At 45.5% G+C, this 25,954-nt stretch overlaps 1 protein-coding gene across 1 annotated transcript in view; it reads left to right on the forward strand.

The window, feature by feature from the left end:
- The window catches only part of LOC137383976 (cyclin-dependent kinase 18-like), a 127,413-nt gene that overhangs the window by 34,125 nt on the left and 67,334 nt on the right, over positions 1–25,954 (forward strand). The window contains exon 2 of the mRNA XM_068057472.1: positions 2,354–2,500. Within this exon, the coding sequence (XP_067913573.1) occupies positions 2,383–2,500 (118 nt within the window). The 5' untranslated portion in view covers positions 2,354–2,382. The remainder of the gene's footprint in view (positions 1–2,353; positions 2,501–25,954) is intronic.

Raw genomic sequence — 25,954 nt, forward strand, 5'->3', positions numbered from 1 at the left:
CATGTGCCAGGTTGAGGGGAAACCCCAGCCTACAGTGAAACCTGCACCCCTACGTCCTGTACCAGTGTTAGCAGGACGCTCCAGCAGAGGGCTGGTGAACTGTAACTGACACCCGCCGAGAACAAAAGGGGACAGGCAGGCACAAGGCTGGCAAAAGGTTAGACAGAGAAGGGGAAAAAGTGACCAAGAGGGCTGGTTAAAGGAAGTCCGGGAAGAATCCCGGATGAAAACCCCTACTGTCCGGTCAGCCAACCGCGAAAAATATGAAAAGTTAGACCCCCACATCCTCCTATGTAAATGCAGATACTAGAAGCACCCCACCAGAGTTGCCAACAGCATTTACAGGAACCTGCAGAGACAAAGAAAGACGTCTAGGGTGCAGAGAAACTATGAGGGTGATGCCTCACCTAGTTGAAGTGCCACAAGGGAATGCAGTAGAGTCTGCACAAATACCTGCAGGTAGGAGTGTCCCAGAGAACAAAGGGGAGATTAACAAAGAATCCTCCCCCACAGTCAGAACAAAAAGCGAACCACCCATCTACTTAAGTCAAAAGCCGTTGCATGACTCAGGATAGCACTGAAAGAGAGTTCAGGATAGACCTGCCCACTACTGACTCTTTTAAAAAAAAAAAACCTCAGCAGGAGCAAAGATCCTAGGCAGCCATGGGAATGGGCAAACGGAAGAGAAACTTCCCAAAAAAAAGAACCACGTGTTTATTGGGATGCCAAAAAGGGGGCAATTATAGCAGCGCTGGCACCAAGAGAAGACAGGCTGTAATAAGTTTTAGGATTTATGAATGAATGGGAATGAATGAGAGAAATGCATGTTTTTTTCTGTATCTTACATTTTTCTCTCAACCCTTTTAATGAAATGCACTTTTCTCAAATCGCATTTCATTCTACTGGGTGGGGACGTGTCATGCTAGGCCTCCACCTGCCAATACTGAGGCACATTAATTTTGTCATGAACATTGATTTTAAACAGTTACTGGAGTGAAGAAAGTACTTGTTAAACAGATCAGCTGTGGCTGGAAAAGACATTTGCATATTAACAGACAGTGTTTGGAAGGGCAAAGCAGCCATTCCCTGACACATTCAACCCACAATGGACTTTTGATCACCAAACGTTGAAGGTGGGGGAGCTCACATTCCAGGTTGATTGCTAAGATGGCCGAATACACAAACGGACATGGTCAAAACAGCTAGTCACATGACTAACCTGCTGGGCAACCTGAATTTTTTGAATTTGTGCAAACAGTTTGGGCAGAAAGACTGTTTGCTCCTGGACTGAGAAGATATCTCCTGTCTGCTCCCATTTCTTTTTCACAAGCCTCTGAATCCACTGAAGACACATGAACCCCAAGAGAGAAAAGTCTCCTACAGCGAACAAGGTTTAAGAAGAATACCAGGCCCCAACGAAAATCAAGATCTACCTACAATCAAGGACTCTACAGCTAGCTCAAAGAACCGTAACAAAAACTCTTCAGATATTGCCTCAAACTTTTCCACTTTATTTTTCTTCTGCTCTTTTCTGTCTCTATTTGCATGTCTGTATGGCGTATGCTTGCACGCTAGCATGGCTGCATCGTGTATCTGTAGGCGTCAACCAAATTAAAGTTTAAGTTTAATAAATTTCAACTTTTCTTCTTTAAACCTAAGAAAGCCTGTTTGTGCTGGTTTCTTTGCCTTATAATTGGAAAACGGAGAGCAAGGATTCACCAAAGGGGAGCTAAAAATACAGTGTGTTTAAAGTTAAACCCTATTACGGTAAGACCAGGTGAAGGCTCAGAGGGACCCCTAGACACCTTTCTCACCAGGTCGTAACACTAGGTCTCTCTGTTCATCCACACACTTCAGCATATTTCCATGGTGCAGAGACTGCCATTTGTTGGTTTTTCCTCCCAAAATATATTGCCTCACAATCATTCATATTAAACTGCATCTGCCAACAGTCTGCCCATTTTACTAACCCATCTACATTTGCTTGACATTGTTTGAGAGCGTAGAGATCCCAAGTCTCTTTTAGGATCATGAAGTGCAGTATATCTCTCACATCTAAGACCCGAATTCAATTCAGCCCAGGTCATGGGGCATGGAGGGAATGCAATGGCTTCCTTCTGTTTCTGTAGTTATCCTTCCTGTTTGGCAAACCCCTACTTTTGTGTGGTGAAGTTGCAATTAAAATCTATTGCAGAATCCAGTCAGCTTTTCATCTGAGGTCTCTCAGGAACCTCCATACATTAATTACATTGGAATAATTTAATGTGGAAATCAGTTGTATTGCCACGTGGTTTTATGGTAGGCAATGGGGAAATGATTTTTCAGCTCACATAGTACTGCCATTTTCTTGCAGCTCCATCACTTGGAACTAGAAAAAAGAAAATGAAAAGGTTTAAGCGTCGTTTCTCGTTGTCAGCTCATCGGACGGAGACAATTGAAGAGTCACTCGCTGAGTTTCAGGAACAGATCACAAACCAGATAAATAACAGGAGGAACGATGGTGAGTGACTGACAATCCGGTTAGACTGTACACTAACCACCCAATACACTGTTAGACTGTAGAGTGACCACCCATATACTGTAAGACTGTAGACTGACCATCCAATACACTGTTAGACTGTATACTGACCACCCAATACACTATTAGACTGTAGAGTGACCACCCATATACTGTCAGACTGTAGACTGACCATCCAGTACACTGTTAGATTATTGATTGACCATTCAGTATCCTGTTAGATTACTGTGGGCCTGGAGACATTGAAACTTTGTGGTATTTGGATTTTTCACCCAGCCACTGGATCTCTGTTGGATACAGGAAAGGTCGAGTACACTCTTGGCAAAGCCTCAGCAGGAGCTGAATTTCATTTCCCTGATGTTTGGTTATATGCTTTTCAGAGGTGGTGCACTGGGCCAGTTGTGATGCCTTTGTGTAACTGGGCCATACATTCCATGATGGTCCGAGACCTGAACTTTTGCTGAGCCAGGTTAGCTATCCTCAGTAGGGAAGCTGGAAATCTCTTCACTCCGAGGGGTGTGAATCTTTGGAATTCTTTACCCAAGAGGACTATGAGTGCTCAATCATTGACCGTAATCAAGACTGACATTGGTAAATTATTGGGCACTTAGGAAATCTAGGGATACAGGGAGAGGGTGGGAATGTGGAGTTGATGTAGAAGATCAGCCATGATCTTATTGAAGGATGGAGCAGACTCAAGGGGCCATATGGCCTACTCCTCCTCCTATTTCTATGTTCTTATGTTCTGCCATTGGTAGGGGTAATAGGGCAAGATATCTGTTGGAAAGTGTTTGGCTGGATGGGCAGAATCAAGTTTGGCAGTGATGACACCACCTGACAAATCATTAGCTTGTTGATGCTCACGATTAGAGTCATAGAGTCATAGAGCTATACAGCACAAAAACAGGCCATTTGGCCCATCGTGTCTATGCCGGCCATCAAGCATCTATCTATTCTAATCCCATTTTCCAGCATTTGGCCCATAGCCTTGTATGCTATGGCGTTTCAAGTGCTCATCTAAATACTTCTTAAATGTTGTGACGGTTCCTGCCTCTACCACCTCTTCAGGCAGTGTGTTCCAGATTCCAACCACCCTCTGGGTGAAAAAAGTTTTCCTCAAATCCCCTCTAAACCTCCTGCCCCTTACCTTAAATCTATGCCTCCTGGTTATTGACCCCTCCGCTAAGGGAAAAAGTTTCTTCCTATCTATCCTATCAATGCCCCTCATAATTTTGTATACCTCAATCAGGCCTGCCCTCAGCCTTCTCTGCTCTAAGTAAAACAACCCTAGCCTATCCAGTCTCTCTTCATAGCTGAAATGCTCCAGCCCAGGCAACATCCTGGTGAATCTCCTCTGCACCCTCTCCAGTGTAATCACATCCTTCCTATAGTGTGGTGACCAGAACTGCACACAGTACTCTAGCTGTGTCCTAACTAACGTTTTATACAGCTCCATTATAATCGCCCTGCTCTTATATTCTATGCCTCGGTTAATAAAGGCAAGTAATCCCATATGCCTTCCTAACCACCTTATCTACCTGTGCTGCTGCCTTCAGTGATCTATGGACAAGTACACCAAGGTCCCTCTGACCCTCTGTACTTCCTAGGGTCCTACCATCCACTGTATATTCCCTTGCTTTGTTAGTCCTCCCAAAATGCATCACCTCACACTTCTCAGGATTAAATTCCATTTGCCACTGCTCCGCTCATCTTACCAGCCCATCTATATCGTCCTGTAATATAAGGCTATTTACGACACCACCAATTTTTGTGACATCTGCGAACTTACTGATCATACCTCCTATACTGCAAATTGGGCCCACTGGAGCTACTATAGAGGAGATCTCAGCACCTGTGTAACCAGAGCCCAACACATGCCAGTGCCTTTAGGAGAGGAGAGGAAAAAATTAGAAACATAAGGAACAGGATGAGGCCATTCAGCCCATCGAGCCTGTTCCAACATTCAGTTAGATCATGTCTGCTCTGTACCTCAACTCCATCTGCCTTTGCTTCATATCCCTTGCTACCCTTACCGAACAAAAATCTAGTCATCTCAGTCTTCAAAATTCTCAAAATCCACAGCTTTTTGAGGCAGAATTTTCCAGATTTCCACTACCTGTTGTGTGAAAAAGTACTTTCCAGAATTACCTGCTGAAAATCCTGCATTTCATTTTAAGATGATGTTATTATAAAATTAGAGGGAGGAGGCATACTGTGCTAATTTAGAGAATTACTAGTGACTCATTTGTGTTCTTACTTGACTGGCTCTAATCTAATAAGCACAGATATTGTTGATGCCATCTCTTGTGTCTGTATTCACAAAACAGTTTTTTCTGTTCGCTATTTTTTCAATAACTGCCTGGCAAAGGCCTCCTTTAACCTGAGTGTCACCCTGGCCTGATTCTACATTTGCTGTTACTAACACTTAACCCTCAAGACAGCTGTTACCACTGTCTTGATCTTCATGTCTTTCACCAATTATAATTAAACCATTAAAATTGCAGACAATCGAGATAAACCTCAGGGAAGCTAAGAATGAATAAAGGAGAATTAATGAGCATGCATAATTGGAAATAGACTCCAGGCTGTGACAGAACTGGTCATTACTTTTCCTCATGCTTCAGGCTTATGCATCATCATTTGGACGTTATCTCAAGACTGCAAGCGGAATCTTCTGCACTCTGAAAGTTCAGGGGTGAGGACAACTTCCGGGTTCCAACCCTGCACGGGTCAGAGGTGGATCGACTGGGGGAGTCTTCCAGGAGGTAGCCGATTAAGGACAGAGGGCAGGGTCCGGAGGCGGGAGGCCCAATCAGAGGGATGGACAGCATGGGCCCTAGTTATGCCTGTCTTTTTGTGGGATATGTCGCACATTCCCTGTTCCCATACTACTCAGGCCCCCTCCCCCAACTCTTTCTCCGATACATTGATGATTGTATCAATGCCATTTCCGGCTCCCATCCCAAACTGGAAAACTTTATCAACTTTGCTTCCAATTTTCACCCTTCTCTCACCTTTACATGGTCCATCTCCGACACTTCCCTTCCCTTCCTTGACTCTGTCTCCATCTCTTGGGATAGACTGTCCACTAACCTTCATTGCTTTCTATTTCCCTCCCGGTGTTTGATAAAGTATCTACCAAAACTCGTTTTCACAGCCATATCTCCTTCCTCAGTGACTGTCTCCGGCTCCGACATATTCCACGTGGATTCCAACTGAAATTTCATCCTTCATGTTTTGAATCCACCCAGATTACAGATATCTCTGAGAAATACAATGTTCCTCGGACTGTTGTTCTCGCCACATCCTGAGAGCCACACTCAGTGCCATGTGCCGCCTCTCACTGGACCTCTCTCTCCAGAAGCATCGCCTCACCTTATCTCAAAGTTGTTCTACTCCGCAGTTTCACTTCAATCTTTCGTCTTTCCTTCCTTTCAGATGTTAAGGAATGCAAGCTCCAGCAGCTGATGGGGACTAATACCCCTTCAGATCCTTCTTCCCATTCACTTCCCTCTAACCCATCCCTTCTGATCTGACTGCTTGCCGTGTATTCACTATACCCTCTGACCTCCCCCTCTCTGACGCTGAACGTTCTGTACTCAGCAAAGGACTCAGTTTTATCCCCTTATGCCTCCATCTCAAAGTATTTCGTGCTCGGCATGACGTTGAGCTCTTCATCTGTTGCCTTTCCCTCCGGACTCACTTCTTTGACCAGGAGTCCTCTCCCCAACCAGCAGACCCATTCACCTGCCTCCAGCATTCTCCATCCACATGGACCCCTCCCTCTGGCCTGTTACCCACATTGATCTTTTCATTGAAAACTATTGTCAAGACATTGGCCATGTCAATTTCTCTGCTCCCCTCACTCACTCTAACGTGTCTCCCTCTGAACTTGCTCCACTCCGTTCTCTCAGGTCTAACCCCGACATTGTGATCAAACCTGCAGACCAAGGTGGTGCTGTTGTTGTCTGGCATACTGACCTCTACCTTGCAGAGGCTCAGTGCCAACTCTCAGACACTTCTTCCCGCCTCCCCCTGGACCATGACCCCATCACCGAACATCAAGCTACTGTCCACAGGACTGTCACTGACCTCATTGCCTCTGGAGATCTTCCCTCTAATGCTTCCAACCTTATAGTCCCACAACCCCGGACAGCCCGCTTCTACCTCCTTCCTAAAATCCACAAACAGGACTGTCCTGGCAGACCCATTGTGTCAGCCTGTTCCTTCCCCACTGAACTTATTTCTTCCTATCTTGACTCTATCTTTTCTCCCCTGGTCCAGTCTCTTTCCACCTATTTCTGTGACTCTTCTGACGCCCTACGTCATTTTGACAATTTCCAGTTACCTGGCCCTAACCGCCTCCTCTTTACTATGGACATCCAATCTCTCTACACCTCCATCCCCCACCAGGACAGTTTGAGGGCTCACCGCTTCTTCCTTGAACAGAGGCCCAACCAGTCCCCACCCACCACCACCCTCCTCCGCCTGGCTGAACTTGTCACATTGAACAACTTCTCCTTCAACTCTGCTTACTTCCTTGCAGTAAAAGGTGTTGGTATGGGTACTCGTATGGGTCCTTGTTATGCCTGTCTTTTTGCGGGATATGTCGAACATTTCTTGTTCCAGTCCTACTCAGGACCCCTTCCCCAATTCTTTTTCTGGTACATTGATGACTGTATTGGTGCCGTTTCCTGTTCCCGCCCCGAACTGGAAAACTTTATCAACTTTGCTTCCAATTTCCACCCTCTCTCACCTTTACATGGTCCATCTCTGACACTTCCCTTCCCTTCCTCGACTTCTCTGTCTCCACCTCTGGGGTTAGGCTGTCTACTAATATTCATTATAAGCCCACGACTCCCACAGCTACCTCGACTACACTTCTTCACACCCTGCCTCCTGTAAGGACTCCATTCCATTCTCCCAGTTTCTCCGTCTCTGACGCATCTGCTCTGATGATGCAACCTTCCACAACAGCGCTTCTGATATGTCTTCCTTTTTCCTCAACCGAGGATCCCCCCCCACTGTGGTTGACAGGGCTCTCAACTGTGTCCGGCCCCTTTCCCGCACCTCTACCCTCACCCCTTCCCCTCACTGCCCAGAACCGCAATAGGATTCCCCTTGTCCTCACTTTCCACCCCATCAGCCTCCATATCCAAAGGATCATCCTCCGTCATGTCCAGCGTGATGCCACTACCAAAAGCATCTTACCCTCCCCTCCCCTGTCAGTATTCCGAAGGGATCATTCCCTCTGCGACACCCTGGTCCACTCCTCCATTACCACCGACACCTCGTCTCCTTCCCATGGTACCTTCCCTTGCAATCGCAGGAGGTGTATTACCTGCCCTTTTACCTCCTCGCTCTTCACTATCCAAGCACTCCTTTCAGGTGAAGCAGCGATTTACTTGTACTTCTTTCAATGTAGTATACTATATTCGCTGCTCTCAATGTGGTCTCATCCACATTGGGGAGACCAAACACAGATTGGGTGACCGCTTTGCGGAACACCTCCACTTAGTCTGAAAACATAACCGTGAGTTTCCTGTCACTTGCCATTTCAACACTGACCCCCCCCCCCCCACCCCCCCACTCTTAGGGTGGCACAGTGGCGCAGTGGTTAGCACCATAGCCTCACAACTCCAGCGACCCGGGTTTGGTTCTGGGTACTGTCTGTGTGGAGTTTGCAAGTTCTCCCTGTGACTGCGTGGGTTTCCTCCGGGTGCTCCAGTTTCCTCCCACATGCTAAAGACTTGTGGGTTGATAGGTAAATTGGCCATTGTAAATTACTCCTAGTGGTGGTAGGAGAATTTGAGGGAATGTGGAGAGGGGAATGGGATTAATATAGGATTAGTATAAATGGGTGGTTGATGGTTGGCATGGACTCAGTGGGCCAAAGGGCCTGTTTCAGTGCTGTATTTCTCTATGACTCTCATGCCCACATCTCTGTCCTAGGATTGCTGCAGTGTTCCAGTGAACATCAATGCAAGCTTGTTTACCAATTAGACATGCTACAGCCTACTGGACTGAACATTGAGTTCAATAATTTCAGAGCATGACTATCCCCCCCTTTATTTAATTTTACTTTTTTATTTGTATTTCATTTTATTTTGTTTCATCGTTACGCTTTTTTTAATAACCATGTGCCTGCCCACTGTTTTTTCTCTTTTTTTCATGGAAACGAGGATTCCCCTCCACTGTGGTTGACCCTCAACTGTGTCCGGCCCATTTCCTGCACTTCTGCCCTCACCCCCCTTCCCCCTCTCCCAGAACCGCGACAGGGTTCCCCTTGTCCTCACTTTCCACCCCACCAGCCTCCACATCTAAAGGATCATCATCCGCCATTTCCGCCATTTCCAGCGTGATACCACTACCAAAAGCATCTTCCCCTCCCCTGTCAGCATTCCAAAGGGATCGTTCCCTCCGCAACATCCTGGTCCACTCCTCCATTAACCCCGACACCTCGCCCCTTTCCCATGGTACCTTCCCATGCAATCGCAGGAGGTGTAATACCTGCCCTTTTACCTCCTCTCTCCTCACTATCCAAGGCCCCAAACACTCCTTTCAGCTGAAGCAGCGATTTATTTGTACTTCTTGGGCTTGCTGCAGTGTTCCAGTGAACATCAATGCAAGCTCGAGGAACAGCATCTGATTTATCGATTCGGCACACTACAGCCTACTGGACTGAACATTGAGTTCAGTAATTTCAGTGCGTGACTGGCCCTTTATTATTTTTAATTTTTTTTAAATTTTATTTTGTTTCAACATTTTTTTTCCATGCGCCTGCCCACTGTTTTCTACATGTTTTTGCTTGTGGCTAGGGCTGTTTAATATTCTATCATTTAACACCCTCTCTGCACTAATGCTTTGTATTTCACCACATCATTAGCACACTCTTTGCCTTTGCCCCATGACCTCCTTGTCAGTTAATCTCTCTGATCCTCTGTCCTATCAACACCTCCCTTTGTTCTCTTTTTCCCCACCCCGCTTTATTTGTTTAAAACCTATTACATTTCTAATCTTTGCTAGTTCTGATGAAAGGTCACTGACCTGAAAGATTAACTCTGCTTCTCTCTCCACAGATGCTGCCAGACCTGCAGAGTATTTCCAGCACTTTCTGTTTTAATCTCGTTTTATCTGTACCCCTTAGAATAACTGAACAAGTTCTGTTGTGAGTCTTCTGTCCTACAGTGTAAACAGCCTTGTTTTCCACACTGTCTTCACAGAATCACTCTTGTCATAGTTCAATTGCCTAACCTAAGACATTCATTTAATGCTGGGATATCACCAGTGCAGTACAATAGTGAGAAGGATATACAGTGCTCCAGGAATGGTTGGTCCAGTGCCATTTACAAGATGATCATCACTTCCTGGGCCTGATGGCCTGGGTGTCAGCCTTGTCTCAATAGCCTCTGTAGCAGAATGTGGGGGTTTAAGCCCCATTCCAGGAGACATGAGCACAAAATCTGGGCTGACAATCCAGTGCAATATTGAGGGAGTTGGAGGTGCCTTCTTTCGGATGAGATGTTAAACCAAGACCTCATCTGCCCTATCAGGTGGCCACTATTTGAAGAAGAGCAGCAAAGTTCTCCCTGGTGTCCTGGCCAATATTTATCCTTCAACCAATATCACTAAAATAGATTATCTGGTCTTTATCTCGTTGTAGTTTGTGGAAGCTCGCTCTGCCAAAATAAGTTGCTGCGCTTCCTACATGGCTTACACCTGAAAGAAGTACTTCATTGGCTGTAACATGTTTGGGATGTTCTGAGGTTGTGAAAGGTGCTGTATCAATGCAATTCTTTCAATTTTTATGCCGTATTGATGTTCTACCTTCAGATGGATGAAGATGCTTTGTCAGTATGGTATAATACGAATAGTTAGTAAATTACTCAAGGCCTTTTAGTGGCAAAACATGAGTACTGGAGCACCTGCAAGCCTTAACCCATGGGCATACTGTGAAATGTGGACATATATCATACTTCCTCTTGTAACTGGGACAATGTCAAACATCCAATGCCTAAATTCAACAGCATCCTCATCACAGGAGACTATACATATTCAAACAGATTGCTGCCTTCAACTGAGATTCCACATCAATGGTTTTAAAGCTTTATTAAAAGCTCTCTAAATATCACCCACCCTCCCCACAAAAGAATTCTAACCACATTTCTCCACTTTCCCCCCTCCCTGTGTGAATGTCCATCCCCCATCCGTCATATTGTGCCTGAGATCAGAAAGCCATTTGAATAATAGTTTAACTGGGCGATAGTGAATTATCCACCCATTATACCCCATTCTCAATATCCCTTGCTATTAAGGTCACTAGATGGGAAGCGGGTGTGATGTATAATAGGTGGATAATTCAATATTGCCCACTTTATACCACTGCCCATAGTTAATGTTAACCTCACCATGTGATAAATTGTTGCCTTGACCTTGAATCCAGCAACTCCATGGTAATGTTTCCTGCTGCAGTGCACTTCTCCACCCTGCAACACATTTGATTCTCTATCATAATTTTGTCTTGTGATGAATATTACCATCTGTGACATTGCGGGACACTCCCTCACTCCTCACATTGTAAATTCACCAAATCTTTGCTCCTGGTAATGGATCTCCAGAGGAGTGCGAGTCACAATTGGTCCCTTAGCTAAAGATGCAATTCTGCCACTTGAGCTATGGTTGAGTGAGCACCTGCACTGGGAGGTGCAGCATCACTGAACTTACCCTCAAATTCTCTATCACACCTTCAGAAACTGTGGAACTTCTCAATCGTCTCAATCAGAGACTGGCAATTCTGTGGTGAGTAACTCAACTTCTGACTCCCCAAAGCCAGTCCACCATCTACAAGGCACAAATCAGGTGTTTGATGGAATACTCTCCACCTTAAACATTCATTCCCTCCACTACCAGTGGCAGCAGTGTGTATCATATAGAAGATGCAGTGCAGCAACTTGCCAAGGCTCCATCAACAGCACCTTCCAAACCTGCGAACTCTACCACCTAGAAGAACAAGGGCAGCAGATGCAAGGGAACATCACTACCTGCAAGTTCCCCTCCAAACCACACAGCATTCTGACTTGAAAATATATTTTCTTCCTTTCATTGTCATTGTGTCAAAATCTTGGAACTCCCTCCCTTACAGCAATGTGGATGTACCACGTGGACTGCAGCAGCTCACCATCACCTTCTCAAGGGCAATTATGGATGGGCAACAAATGCTGACCTTCCCAGTGACACCACATTCTATGATTGAGTAAAAAAAAACTGTCAGTTTTTCTTTCATCTACAACCCTAGATACCTTTCCAAGCTTGGAGTTATGTACTCCTCCTTGATTCATCTTCTCTCCTAGTCTGTTCGACTTTGGTGATGCACTACACTCTGCGCCTTCGCCTCTTGTCTGCATTTCACAATTGGAAAAATGTTGGTCTGTAACACTAAATGGGTTAAGGTTTTGGGCTTTTTGTGGTACAGGCGTTAATCTTCAGGATCAAAGTAAAGGTGGGCAGGGAGAACACTCTTTGAATTCTGAAAGCTTTTTGCTGGCATTCATGTCCAGTTCTACATCCGTTCCCTTTGATATTCCATTTCTCATTATTCTGCTTGACAAAAATAAGCCCATTAATAAACAGCAGAAAGATAATTAAGATAAATCACACATGCATCCCATGTAGCGATGAAGTGGCAATCATTAGCATTCACCTGCTAACTGTGGTGAATCTCTTATAAAGGTTCGCTGCTGTTCTATTTCGCTGCCCTCTCCCTCCCCCATCATGCACCTCGTTCCCTTTCTCTGGCCACACGAATAGCTGGTTTAGGGATCTTTCTTCCCCTGTTTGACCTCCACCTCTGCGTTTCATACTCCAGCTCCAGAGTTTCCCATTTCCACTCTTCACTTTCCAATCCTCTTCCCTTTTCTCTCTTCTCCCACCAAAGGTGTTGACTCAGCTTTTGCTACACACACTGTGCACAGTATTCCCCTGCCGTGGATCAAAGCTATGAATTGTGCACTGCCCAGGATTATCCCTCCTTTCACTGTAATGGGTGGAGAATCCAGCAGCCATTGGTAGACAAGGAGCCAGACAAGGGGATGACCATTCACGAAATTTACCCTTAAAGCAACAATGAAAATCTCGGACTAGTAGAAACACAATTCTAATAGTAAGCGAAGTGACCTTTCATCCAATCAACAATAATTACAGTCAGAAAGCAGATCATCCAACACTAACGTCATCCCACCACTGATCTAACATTGTGCTGACAGGTAAAATTTAAACCAGACAAATTTCTAGAAAAAGAGGACGTGCAAACTAGTCAGTCATCATATAATGCTATTTAATATGGTTAATTTTTTTGTGTGCTTGTATGCGGATAAGTGGCAGATGAAATTTAATGCAGAGGAGTGTGAAATGATTTATTTTGGTAGGTAAAACGAGAAGAGGCAATATATAGATCAAAGGATACAATTCAAAAGAGGTTGCAGGAACAGAGGGACCTGGGGGCATATGTGCACACATCATTGAAGGCTGCAGGACAGGTTGAGAAAGTAGTTAATAAAGCATATGGGATCCTAGGCTTTATAAATAGGGGTATCGAGTAGAAAAGCAAAGAAGTTATGATAATCCTGTATAAAACACTGGTTTGGCCTCACTGGACTATTGTTCTGCGCACCACACTTCAGGAAGTTTGCAAAGGCATTAGAAAGGGTGCAGAAAAGATTCACAAAAATGGTTCCAGCGATGAGGAACTTCAGTTACGTGGATAGGCTGGAGAAGCGGCGGAGGCAGATTCAATCAGGACCTTCAAAAGAGAATTGGATAATTATCTGAGGAGGAAAGAATTTGCAGGGCTACAGGGAAAGGGAGAGTGGAACCAGGTGAGTTGCTCTTGCAGAGAGCTGGCACAGACATAACGGGCCAAATGGCCTCCTTCTGTGCTGTAACCTTTCAATATTCTATAATCTCCCGTGGGATTGCAGAAGTCTTCAGCTAAAGTCTCGGTTAGAGGGTTGGAGATAATTGGACCAGGTGTGATTAAGCCAGCCCCATTTTAATGTCATATTCCTTTATCCATGTTTATAATGGAAAGTGAATATCTAAACTTTTCATGCTGCATTTAAAAAAATATAGTCATGGGATGTGGGCGTCGCTGGCTAGGCCAGCATTTATTGCCCATCCCTAATTGCCCTTGAGAAGGTGGTAGTGAGCTGCCTTCTTGAACCGCTGCAGTCCATGTGGGGTAGGTATACCCACAGTGCTGTTAGGAAGGGAGTTCCAAGATTTTGACCCAGTGACAGTGAAGGAACGATGATATAGTTCCAAGTCAGGATGGTGTGTGACTTGGAGGGGAACTTGCAGGTGGTGGTGTTCCCATGCATCTGCTGCCCTTGTCCTTCTAGTTGGTAGAGGTCATGGGTTTGAAAGGTGCTGTCGAAGGAGGCTTGGCGAGTTGATACAGTGCATCTTGTAGATGGTACACACTGCTGCCACTGGTGATGGCATTGGTGATGGAGGGAGTGAATATTTAAGGTGGTGGATAGGGTGCCAATCAAATAGGCTGCTTTGTCCTGGATTGTGTCGAGCTTCTTGAGTGTTGTTGGAGCTGCACTCATCCAGGCAGGTGGAGAATATTCCATCACACTCCTGACTTGTGCCTTGTAGATGGTGGACAGGCTTTGGGGAGTCGGGAGGTGACTCTCCCACCACAGTTTCCCAATTGCTTGCAGAGAAGGGTCAAATCTATCCTGCATGTTCCCATGATATTTCTCCTCTGGTTCTTCTCAGTAATAGAAGCCATGGGGCTGAGAGATGCTGGAAAATTGCTGCAGTACATTCTGTAGATTCTTCACGCTGCCGTTGCAGTGCACCAGTCATGGAATGGATGGTTATTGAGTTCAATGGCAGGGGACCTGATCACATCAGTCCTCGATGGTGTTTTAATGGAGGCTTCAACCTGTTCATTGTAAATTGAGTTCATGGCTCCACTAAAATTGTAATGAGAGGAATTTGATTTGAGAGATTAACGAAACTGGGGTTGTTGTACTTGGAGCAGAGAAGGTTAAGGGGAGATATGATAGAGGTGTACAGAATTATGAGGGGTTCTTGATGGAGTAAATAAGGAGAAACTGCTTCTGGTGGCAGGAGAGCCGGTAACCAGAGGATACAGATTTAAGGTAATTGGCAAAAACAGGGGCGATGATACACAGCGAGTTGTTGTGATCTGGAATGTGCTGCCTGAATGGACGGTGGAAGCAGATTCAATAGTAACTTTCAAAAGAGAGTTGGATAAATACTTGAAGGGGAAAGAATTGCAGGGATACAGAGAAAGATCAGGGCAATGAGACTGATTGAATAGCTCTTTCAAAGAGCCAGCACAGGTACGTCGGTCTGAATGGCCTCCACCTGTGCTGAATCATTCTATGTAGAGGGGGTGATGCTCACGTACATAACATGATGTGACAAATAAGTGTTAGATGAATAATTTCATTATTTAATACACAAAACCTGTGGAGTCATTACTAGCCCCCTCCCCCGAGCATAAATTAAAACATTGCATTAATAAATTTGTAATTTAATCAGTCTTCTCTAAGAAGTTCAATTCTGATGCCTTCCCCACAGGTCATCAAACCAAGTCGTCATTGTGTTAGGTGGGTGGACAGTGCAGTTTCCTTTGAAATTTGGAATCTCAGTTTGAATCTATCCCAAACTGGTGGCTATACGGGTCCAAAATGACAGGAATTTCGGATACTTTCCATCCAGTTCCTGAGTGGGATTGCCACACTTCTGTTGGTTAGTTGTAAGAATATTAGAGATATTAAAATATTGAAAGGCTGCTTGACTGACAGCCTAGAATCATCTAATTGGCTAATGAAGTATTTTCTCTTTCCAATTAGTCTGGGAAGGCGGGGCTAGCAAGCATCCATGTGTAGCACAGCCAATGGCAGGAGTGTGGGGGCGGGATGGTTTGGCGGCCATGTGATAACACCTCCAGAAATACATTCAACCAGAGTTTACAACCCCATTCTCGAGTGTGTGTCAATGTACAGAACTACCGACAATGCTGATTACAACTAAATTGACAAGACAGTGAGATTGCCAAGATGCCTATTGTGGGAAATGGGAAATGTTCTACTGCAGTCACGAGTGATCATCTGGCATTAGGATTAAGCCACATGGTTGGGAAGGGATGACGGAGGGCCTACATTTGCATCTAACCTTCTGATCTGAGAGTGCTTAAGGGTGACATTGAAAGGCCTTTATAAAGCACTTCACATAACTCTCAGAAACATCTCAAAGTACCTGACACACAATGACATTTTTTGGTGATTGAGGGGAAATGTTGACCAGGAGATGGGAAGAGTTTAAGCTCCTTAAATATCTTTGAGCCATGCCATGGGATCCATTCATCTGAGCAACTAAAACAGGCAGACAGTGCCTTGGTTTAATATTTCATCCAACTGAGGGAAGGAAAAGCAGAAAGATCACTTAGGTAACTCAATAACTTTACTTTATGATTCACTGTATTCAAAGGAAGAACTTACATTTCTGTAGCACCTTTCATGACCTCAGGAAGTCCTAAAGCTCTTTACAGCGAATTAGGTATTTTTGAAGTGCCGCCAATGTTGTAATGTAGGAAATGCAGCAGCCAATTTGCACACAGCAAGCTCCCACAAACAGCTATGTGATAATGACCAGATCATTTGTTTTTTTAATTGATATTAATTGAGGGATAAATATTGGTCAGCACACCAGGGAGAACTCCCCAGCTCTCCTTCAAAGTAGTGTGTTAGGATCTTATAAATTCCCTTGAGAGGGCAGACGGAGTCTCGGTGTAACATCTCATCCAAAAGACCACAGCTCCTCAGTACTGCACTGAAGTGCTAACCTGGAATTTTTTGCTCAAGTCACTGGACTGGGACTTGCACACACAATCTCTGACTCAGAGGCAAGGGTACGACACACCAAGCCACAGCTAAAAATCTAGGCCACAAGGCCCAGGAAGTGATGATGATCTTGTGAAAGGCACTCATCCAGCCATACCCGGAGTACAGTGTACCCTTCTCACCACAGTGTCCTTTGGTTGGTTGGGGTCCTTCCATCTACAAAAGATGATGGACATGCAGCAAACGATCCATTTAGGTGGGGTGTCTTATCTTGGTGCACCTCTGCTGATGGCTGTGAAGGCCAATCTTTGAGAGGCAGGTTCTGCCACAAGTGTAGCACGTGAAGCTGCCAAGTGACGCTATGAGATGTTGTTTTTGGCGTTGGCACCTTTTGCCAATCTGCTGTGGCAACTGATCGTCGTGGTAGTGCACGCCAGTCCACAGGATGAGTCGCCATTTCCCTCCTTCAACAGCTAATGACTCCCAGATGCAATAGTCAATATTTAGGGCCTTCCTGTCACACTTCCAAGCATCTGTGAACTGGAGATTTAGGCATTCCGCTGGTCATCGGGCACCGGCTACCTCATCATACAGATGATCCTTGGGTATGTGACCGTCTTCCATCCTGCAGATGTGTCCGATCCACCAAAGCTGCCTCTGTTTGGTTAGTGCCAAACACTTGGGAGCTCTGCCTTTGAGAGGACTGCCACATTTGTGATTTTGTCCTGCCAGGATATACCCATAATGCACCACAGAGAGCAAAGATGGAAATTATTGAGCTTCTTTTCCTGGTAGCTGTCAGTCACCCATGTTTCACAGCCATACAGCAAAGTGCTGAGAACACAGGTCTGATAAACTATCAGCTTGGTCCTAAGGGTCAGCTTGCTGTTATCACATGCGCGTTTCACAAGTCAGCCAAAAGTGGTAGCTGCTTTCCCTTTGCCTGTATCGGGCTCTGCAGCAAGAGACAGATTGTCTGTCACTGTGGATTCAAGGTAGCAGAATTTGCTAACCACTTCCAGTGTCATAGAGACATAGAGTCATAGAGAGAAACAGCACCGAAACAGGCCCTTCGGCCCAACGAGTCCACGCTGACCATCAACCACCCATTTACACTAATCCTACAATAATCCCATTTTCCCTCTCACATCCCCACCTTCCTTCAATTCTCCTACCACCTACCTACACTAGGGACAATTTTTACAATGGCCAATTTACCCATCAACCCACAAGTCTTTGGCATGTGGGAGGAAACCGGAGCACCCAGAGGAAACCCACGCAGGCAGTACCCAGTACCGCAGTGTCACACCAGTGATATGCCAGGATTAAAGATGCAAGGAAGGGCAATTAAATCAATGCTTTAGATTAGGAGTATCAGCTAGGTTTTGTGTTCGAGTCTTTGGAGTGGGGCTCAAACCCACAATATTCTGCCTCAAAGGCAAGAATGTTACCCGCTGAGCCACATCTCTGTAATTATGGTCCTAACTGTGCAAATTTAGGTACTAGGGTACAGGCAAATGACATTTCCTCAGCTGTTTTCTGATGGGAGATTGGCATCACAGAAATGGCATAAACTGTGGTTCACCATTAAGAAATAGATTCATTGGTCATTCATCTCATTAGGGTGAGACTTTGCTTTGTGTGAGGTGGCTCGTGCATTTGCCTATCTGTAAATCATTGCCAAGGTTTGCGATGATGCAGAGAGATGTGATCGGCTGTTAATATGAGAGCAAATTCTTGTAGGATTTAGCAATGTTTCTTAGAAGTGACAATGGTTCTATCACAGGAACATCAGAACACGAGGAGGCCATTCAGCCCCTCAGAGTTTATTCTACCATTTTGTTAGATCATGGCTGTTCTCCATATTAAGGTTACTGAGTTGGATGATCAGCTATGGTCATAATGAATGGCGGAGCAGGCTCGAAGGGCCGAATGGCCTATTCCTGCTCCTATTTTCTATGTTTCTATGTTTAAGTCCATCTCCCAGCCTTGGTTCTGTATCCCTCATTGCCTTTGCCTAAGAAAAATCCATCGATCTCACTTTTGAAATTTTCGATTGACTGCCCCCCTCGCCCTACCAGCCTCAACACCTTTTTTGGGGATAGAATTCCAGATTTCCACTACCCTCCTCACGAAGAAGTGCTTCCTGACATCATCCCCTCAATGGCCTGTTCTTTGTCAAAGTAAATTAAGTAAAGTATTTTCTTCAATTTCCTTTGCCCCACCAATGGCGGCTGTGCCTTCAGCTGCCTGGGCCCTGAGCTCTTGAGTTCTCTCCCTAAACCTCTCCGCCTCTCTCTGCTCCCTTAAGATTCTCCAGCAAACCTAGCACTTTGACCAAGCTTTTGGTCACCTGCCCTAATATCTCCATATGTGGCTCAGTGTCAAGCTTTTGTCTCTGATTATGCTCCAGTGAAGCCATTTGGGAGGTTTTACTATGTTAAAGGTGCTATACAAATGCAGGTTGTTGACCTGAATCACATCAACTATGGCTGTAAGAGGAAGTCACAGGCTGCTTGGCAGGTGGCTGGCTTGGCCTGGGCATGTTTCATAAACTGTTGCCTTAAAGCTGATCCTTCCCTCCTGCATACCAAACCCTTCCAGAAGCAATGCCTATCCATCAGTCACGATCCAGATCGAATGACGTGCTTTTCACGGTTTCTCATTTTTCAATACCGTTAATGTTAAAAGGACAGGCAGCCAATTAATGGTGCCATTTTTCTCTAATTAAACCATGATTTTCCCACCAAACAAACTGTGTGATACTGTTGCGTAGGTGGAAAGTAATCACATCTGTCAAGTGCTACGATCTATTAATAGAAATCAGCTCTGAGATCCTTGTGGGATTCCTCTTGTGTTTAGAAACCAGAAGTAATTTATGACTCTCAAGAATTGAATGGGTTTCTAAAATGTACGTTCAAATAAATTGAAGTGTGCACATTATACAGAGTGAATGCTGTCTCAGGCAATGAGTTGGAGGCAGGGGCGAGTCTTGTGCGTTAAATTTATAGATTTTTTTGAACTCTTGATTGAAATTGTTTCCTGATCAAAACTACAATAAACAGGGTCTCTCGACAACAGAAGGATTGTTTCTCCAACAAAACTGAGTGAGTGGAGGATAGTTACATAATGCAAATTATGTTTGTAGAATTAGTCCCATCCATTTACAGCAGTGCAACCTGCAGGCGTGATGGATGGGGAATTACCCAATGAGCAATCCGAATAAGCAATTCACTTAGTGCCATTCCACCACCTTCTTCCCGTAACCCTGCACATTCTTCCTTTTTACATAACAATCGAATTCCCTTTTACATACGAGCTAGGAGCAGAAGTAGGCCATTCGACCCCTCTAGCCTGCTCCGCCATTCAATAAGATCATGTCTCGAATTCCACACTCCCATCTACCCCCAATAACCTTTAATTCCCTTGCTTAAAAAATATCTATCTACCTCCGCCTTAAAAATATTCACTGACCCCGCCTCCACCACCTTCTGAGGCAGAGAGTTCCAAAGTCACACAACCCTCTGAGAGAAAAAAATTCTCCTCATCTCTGTCCTAAAAGGGCAACCCCTAATTTTAAAATAGTGCCCCCTAGTTCTGGACTCTCCCACAAGAGGGAACATCCTTTCCACATCCACCTTGTCAAGACTGTTCAGGATCTTATAGAATAATAGAAAGTTTAAGGCATGGAAAGAGGCCACTTAGCCCATCGTGTCTGTGCCAGCCAAAAAATGATCCACCTATTCTAATCCCACCTTCCAGCATTTGGTCCATAGCCCTGCAGATTATGGCACTTGAGGTGCATAACCAGACTCCTTTTGAATGAGTTGAGGGTCTCTGCCTCAACTACCATTTCATACAGTGAGACCTCCACCACCCTCAGGGTGAAAAAACCTTTCCTCATCTTCCTTCTAATTTTTCTACCAATCACTTTAAATCTATGCCCCCTCGTCACTGACCTCTCTGCTAAGGTGAATAGGCCTCCATTCTATCCAGGCCCCTGAAAATTTTGTACATTTCAATCAGATCTCCCCTCAGCCTTCTCTGTTCCAAGGAGAACAACCCCAGCCTATCCAATCTTTCCTCAGCTACATTTTTCCAGTCCTGGCAACATCCTTATAAATCTCCTCTGTACCCTCGCGAGTGCAATTGTATCCTTTCTGTAATGAGGTGACCAGAACTGTACACAGTACTTAAGTTGTGGCCCAACCAATGAGTTATACAGTTCCAGCATAACCTCCTTGCTCTTGTTTTCTATACTTAATGAAGTCTCCTCTCACTCTTCTAAACTCCAGTGAAAACAAGCCCAGTCTGTCTAACCTTTCCTCATAAGACAACCCGCTCATTCCAGATATCAATCGAGTTAACCTCCTCTGAAACGTCTCAAATGCATTTACATCCTTCCTTACAAAAGGAGACCAAAACTGCACACAGTATTCGCAATGTGGTCTCACCAATGCCCCGTATAACTGACGCATAACATCCTTACTTTTATTTTCAATTCCTCTCGTAATGAAGGACAGCATTCCATTCGCCTTCTTTATTACCTGCTGTACCTGTATACTAACTTTTTATGACTCCTGCACTAGAACACCTAGATCCGTCTGCACTTCGGAATTCTGCAGTCGTTCTCCGTTTAAGTAATACTCTGCTTTTTTATTCTTCTTGCCAATGTGAACAACTTCACATTTTCCCATATTATACTCCATCTTTCAGATTTTTGCCCACTCACTCAACCTATCTATATCGGTCTGCAACCTCCTTATGTCCTCTTCACAACATACTTTCCTACCTATCTTTGTGTCACCTGCAAATTTAGCTACCATGCCATCACTCCCCTCATCTAAGTCATTGATATAAATTGTAAAAAGTTGAGGCTCCAGCACAGACCCCTGCGGGACTCCACTCGTCACATCCTGGCAATCAGAAAATGACCCATTTATGCATACTCTCTGTTTTCTGCCAGCTAGCCAATCTTCTATCCATGTTAATATGTTACCCCTATACCATGAGCTCCTACTTTGCACAATAACCTTTTATGTGGCTCCTTGTCAAATGCCTTCTGGAAATCCAAGTACAGTACATCTATGGGCTCCCCTTCAACCACAGTGCATGTTACTCCTTCAAAGAACTCCAATAAATTGGTTAAACATGATTTCCCTTTCACAAAACCATGCTGACTATTCCCGATTAGCTTGAGTTTTTCTAAATGCCCAGCTATAGCCTCCTTAATGATCGCTTCGAGCACCTTCCGCCCGACAGATGTCAAGCTAATTGGCCTATAGTTACGTGTTTTCTACTTCCCCCGCTGCTTCTTGAATAGAGGGGATATATTTGCTACTTTCCAGTCTGATGGAACCTTTCCACAATCTAGCGAATTTTGAAAAATTAACACCACGCATCTACTACCTCATTAGCCACCTCTTTTAAGACCCTAAGGCCCATCAGGACCCGGGGACTTGTCATCCGCAGCTCCATCAGTTTGCTCTCTGATAGTTTCTTAGAGCAGCATGTTCTGGAACCAATCTCGAAAGCTTTCTATGAACTCCTCATCCAGGCTGCTATTGCCAATCTGATTTTTCCAGTTTATATGTAGATTATAATCACCCATGATTATTGCCATCCCTTTATCACAAGCACCCAATATTTCTTCGTGTATACTTTATCCCACATTGTGGTTACTGTTAGGGGGCTTGTTACCAGTAGACCACTCCCACTAGTGACTTCTTTCCCCTACTATTCCTCATCTCCACCCAAACCGATTCTACATCCTGATCTCCTGAACCAAGGTCATCTCTAACTATTGCACCAATGCCATCCTTGATTAACAGTGCTACCCCTCCACCTTTAGCTAGCTTCCTATTCTTCTTGAATGTCATATACCCCTCAATATTCAGGGCCCAATTCTTGTCATCCTGCAACCACGTCTCCGTAATGGCTATCAGATCATATTTATTTACTTCAATGTGCGCTATCAGTTCGTCTACTTTGTAATGAATGCTACATGCATTCAGATACAGAGCCTTTAGCTTTGTCTTTTTGTTATCTTTGTAACATCTAGTCCCAACTGTTGGTGTGCTCTTAGCTTTTTTCTCTCTGTCCCTTCCTGCCATTCTCTGACCTTCGTTTCCCATATTACTATTCTGCTCTCCTGCCTTGGCTCTACCCCTTGGTTTGCTACATCTACCCTCACCCCCTTTGCTTAGTTTAAAGCCCCCTCTACCTCCCTAGTTAAACAGTTTGCTAGAACACTGGTCCCAGCATGGTGCTGTGCAGACTGCCCCAATGGTACAGCCCCCATTTTCCCCAGTATTGGCGCCAATGCCCCACGAACTGAAATCTACTTCTCCCACACCAGTTTTTGAGCCCTGTCTTCATTTCACTAATCTTATGTGCCCTCTGCCAATTGGCACATGGCTCAGGTAATAATCAATCATCAATTATTATTACTCTTGAGGTTCTGCTCTTCAATTTGGTGCCTAGCTCCTCACACCCTCTAAGCAGAACCTCTTCCCTAGTCCTACCTATGTCATTGGTATCTACATGGACCACGACAACTGGATCTTCCCCCTCCCACTCCAAGTTCCTATCCAGTCCTGAGCAGATGCCCTGAATCCTGGCACCGGGTAGGCATCACAGCCTTCTGGACTCACGCTCTCGGCTGTCAACGATGTCAATCCCCCTCACTATACTATCCCTGACTATCACTACATTCCTTTTTGCTCCCCCCCCCCCACTTGAATGGGTTCCTGTACCATAGTGCCATGGCCAGTCTGCTCATCCACCTTGCAGACCGTGCTTTCATCCACACAGGTTGAGAGCACCTCAAACCTGTTTGACAATTGCAAAGTCTAAGGTTCCTCCACTACTGTCTGCTCAGTCCCTTTACCTGCCTCACTCATGGCCATATCCTCCTGTCCCTCACTGCTGACCAAAATAGATGACCCTGTTCTAAGAGGTGTGAACGCTCAGCATAGTGGGGAAAATCTTCGCTCGAGTCGCTTTAAACAAGCTCCAGAAGCTGGCCGAGCGTGTCTACCCTGAGGCACTGTGTGGCTTTCGAGCAGAGAGATCCACCATTGACATGCTGTTCTCCCTTCGACAGCGACAGGAGAAATGCCATGAACAACAGATGCCCCTCTACGTTGCTTTCATTGATCTCACCAAAGCCTTTGACCTTGTCAGCAGACGTGGTCTCTTCAGACTACCAGAAAATATTGGATGTCCACCAAAGCTACTAAGTATCATCACCTCATTCCATGACAATATGAAAGGCACAATTCAGCATAGCGGCGCCTCATCAGACCTCTTTCCTATCCTGAGTGGCGTGAAACAGGGCTGTGTTCTCGCACCTACACTGTTTGGGATTTTCTTCTCCCTGCTGCTTTCACATGCGTTCAAGTCTTCAGAAGAAGGTATTTTCCTCCACACAAGATCAGGTGGCAGGTTGTTCAACCTTGCCTGTCTAAGAGCAAAGGGCAAAGTGCGGAAAGTCCTCATCAGAGAACTCCTCTTTGCTGACGATGCTGCATTAACATCTCACACTGAAGAGTGTCTGCAGAAACTCATCGACAGGTTTGCGGCTGCCTGCAATGAATTTGGTCTAACCATCAGCCTCAAGAAAATGAACGTCATGGGACAGGACGTCACAAATGCCCCATCCATAAATATCGGCGACCACACTCTGGAAGTGGTTCAAGAGTTCACCTACCTAGGCTCAACTATCACCAGTAAGCTGTCTCTTGATGCAGAAATCAACAAGCGCATGGGAAAGGCTTCCACTGCTATGTCCAGACTGGCCAAGAGAGTGTGGGAAAATGGCACACTGACACGGAACACAAAAGTCCAAGTGTATCAAGCCTGTGTCCTCAGTACCTTGCTCTACGGCAGCGAGTCCTGGACAACGTACGTCAGCCATGAGCGACGTCTCAATTCATTCCATCTTCGCTGCCTCCGGAGAATCCTTGGCATCAGGTGGCAGGACCGTATCTCCAACACTGAAGTCCTCGAGGCGGCCAACATCCCCAGCATATACACCCTACTAAGCCAACGGCGCCTGAGATAGCTTGGCCATGTGAGCCGCATGGAAGATGGCAGGATCCCCAAGGACACATTGTACAGCGAGCTCGTCACTGGTACCAGACCCACCGGCCGCCCATGTCTCCGCTTTGAAGACGTCTGCAAATGTGACATGAAGTCTTGTGACATTGACTAAAGTCGTGGGAGTCAGTTGCCAGCGATCGCCAGAGCTGGTGGGCAACCATAAAGGCGGGGCTAAAGCGTGGCGAGTCGAAGAGACCTGGCCATTGTCAGGAAAAAAGTCAGAAGCGCAAGGGGAGAGCCAACTGCGTAACAGCCCTGTCAACCAATTTTATCTGCAGCACCTGTGGAAGAGTCTGTCACTCTAGAATTGGCCTTTATAGCCATTCCAAGCGCTGCTTCACAAACCATTGACCACCTGTAGGCGCTTACCCATTGTCTCTCGAGACAAAGAGGCCAAAGAAGAAGAAAGAAGAATGTCTTCCAGAACAAAATGTCCAGATATTTCTCCCCCTCCCTAATGTTGCGAAGTGTTTGCAGTTCGGCTTTTTTTTTTATTCATTCATGGGATGTGGGCATCGCTGGCCAGGCCAGTATTTATTGCCCATCTCTAATTGCCCTTGAGAAGGTGGTGATGAGCTGCCTTCTTGAACCACTGCAGTCCATGTGAGGACCACAGTGCTGTTAGGAATGGAGTTCCAGGATTTTGACCCAGCGACAGTGAAGGAACGACGATATAGTTCCAAGTCAGGATGGTGTGTGACTTGGAGGGGAACTTGCAGGTGGTGGTGTTCCCATGCATTTGCCGCCCTTGTCCTTCTAGTTGGTAGAGGTCGCGGGTTTGGAAGGTGCTGTCTAAGGAGCCTTGATGCATTGCTGCAGTGCATCTTGTAGATGGTACACACTGCTGCCACTGTGCGTCGGTGGTGGAGGGAGTGAATGTTTGTAAATGGGATGTCAGTCAAGCGGGCTGCTTTGTCCTGGATGGTGTCGAGCTTCTTGAGTGTTGTTGGAGCTGCACCCATCCAGGCAAATGGAGAGTCTTCCATCACACTCGTGACTTGTGCCTTGTAGATGGTGGACAGGCTTTGTGGAATCAGGAGATGAGTTAATGTCAAGGGGAGATAGTTATATTCTCTCTTGTTTGTGATGGCCATTGCCTGGCACTTGTGTGGTGCAAATGTTACTTGCCACTTATCAACCCAAGCCTGGATATTGTCCAGGTCTTGCTACATTTCTACACGGACTGCTTTAGTATCTGAGGAGTCGTGAATGTTGCTGAACATTGTGCAATCATCAGCGAACATCCCCACTTCTGACCTTATGATTGAAGGAAGGTCACTGACGAAGCAGCTGAAGATGATTGGGCCCAGGACACTACCCTGAGGAACTCCTGCAGTGATGTCCTGGAGCTCAGATGATTGACCCCCAACAACCACAGCCATCTTCCTTTGCGCTAGTATGACTCCCACCAGCAGAGAGTTTTTCCCCTGATTCCCATTGACTCCAGTTTTGT

This window comes from Heterodontus francisci, chromosome 25 (assembly GCF_036365525.1).
Source record: "Heterodontus francisci isolate sHetFra1 chromosome 25, sHetFra1.hap1, whole genome shotgun sequence".
In the NCBI taxonomy this organism is placed as follows: Eukaryota; Metazoa; Chordata; class Chondrichthyes; order Heterodontiformes; family Heterodontidae; genus Heterodontus; species Heterodontus francisci.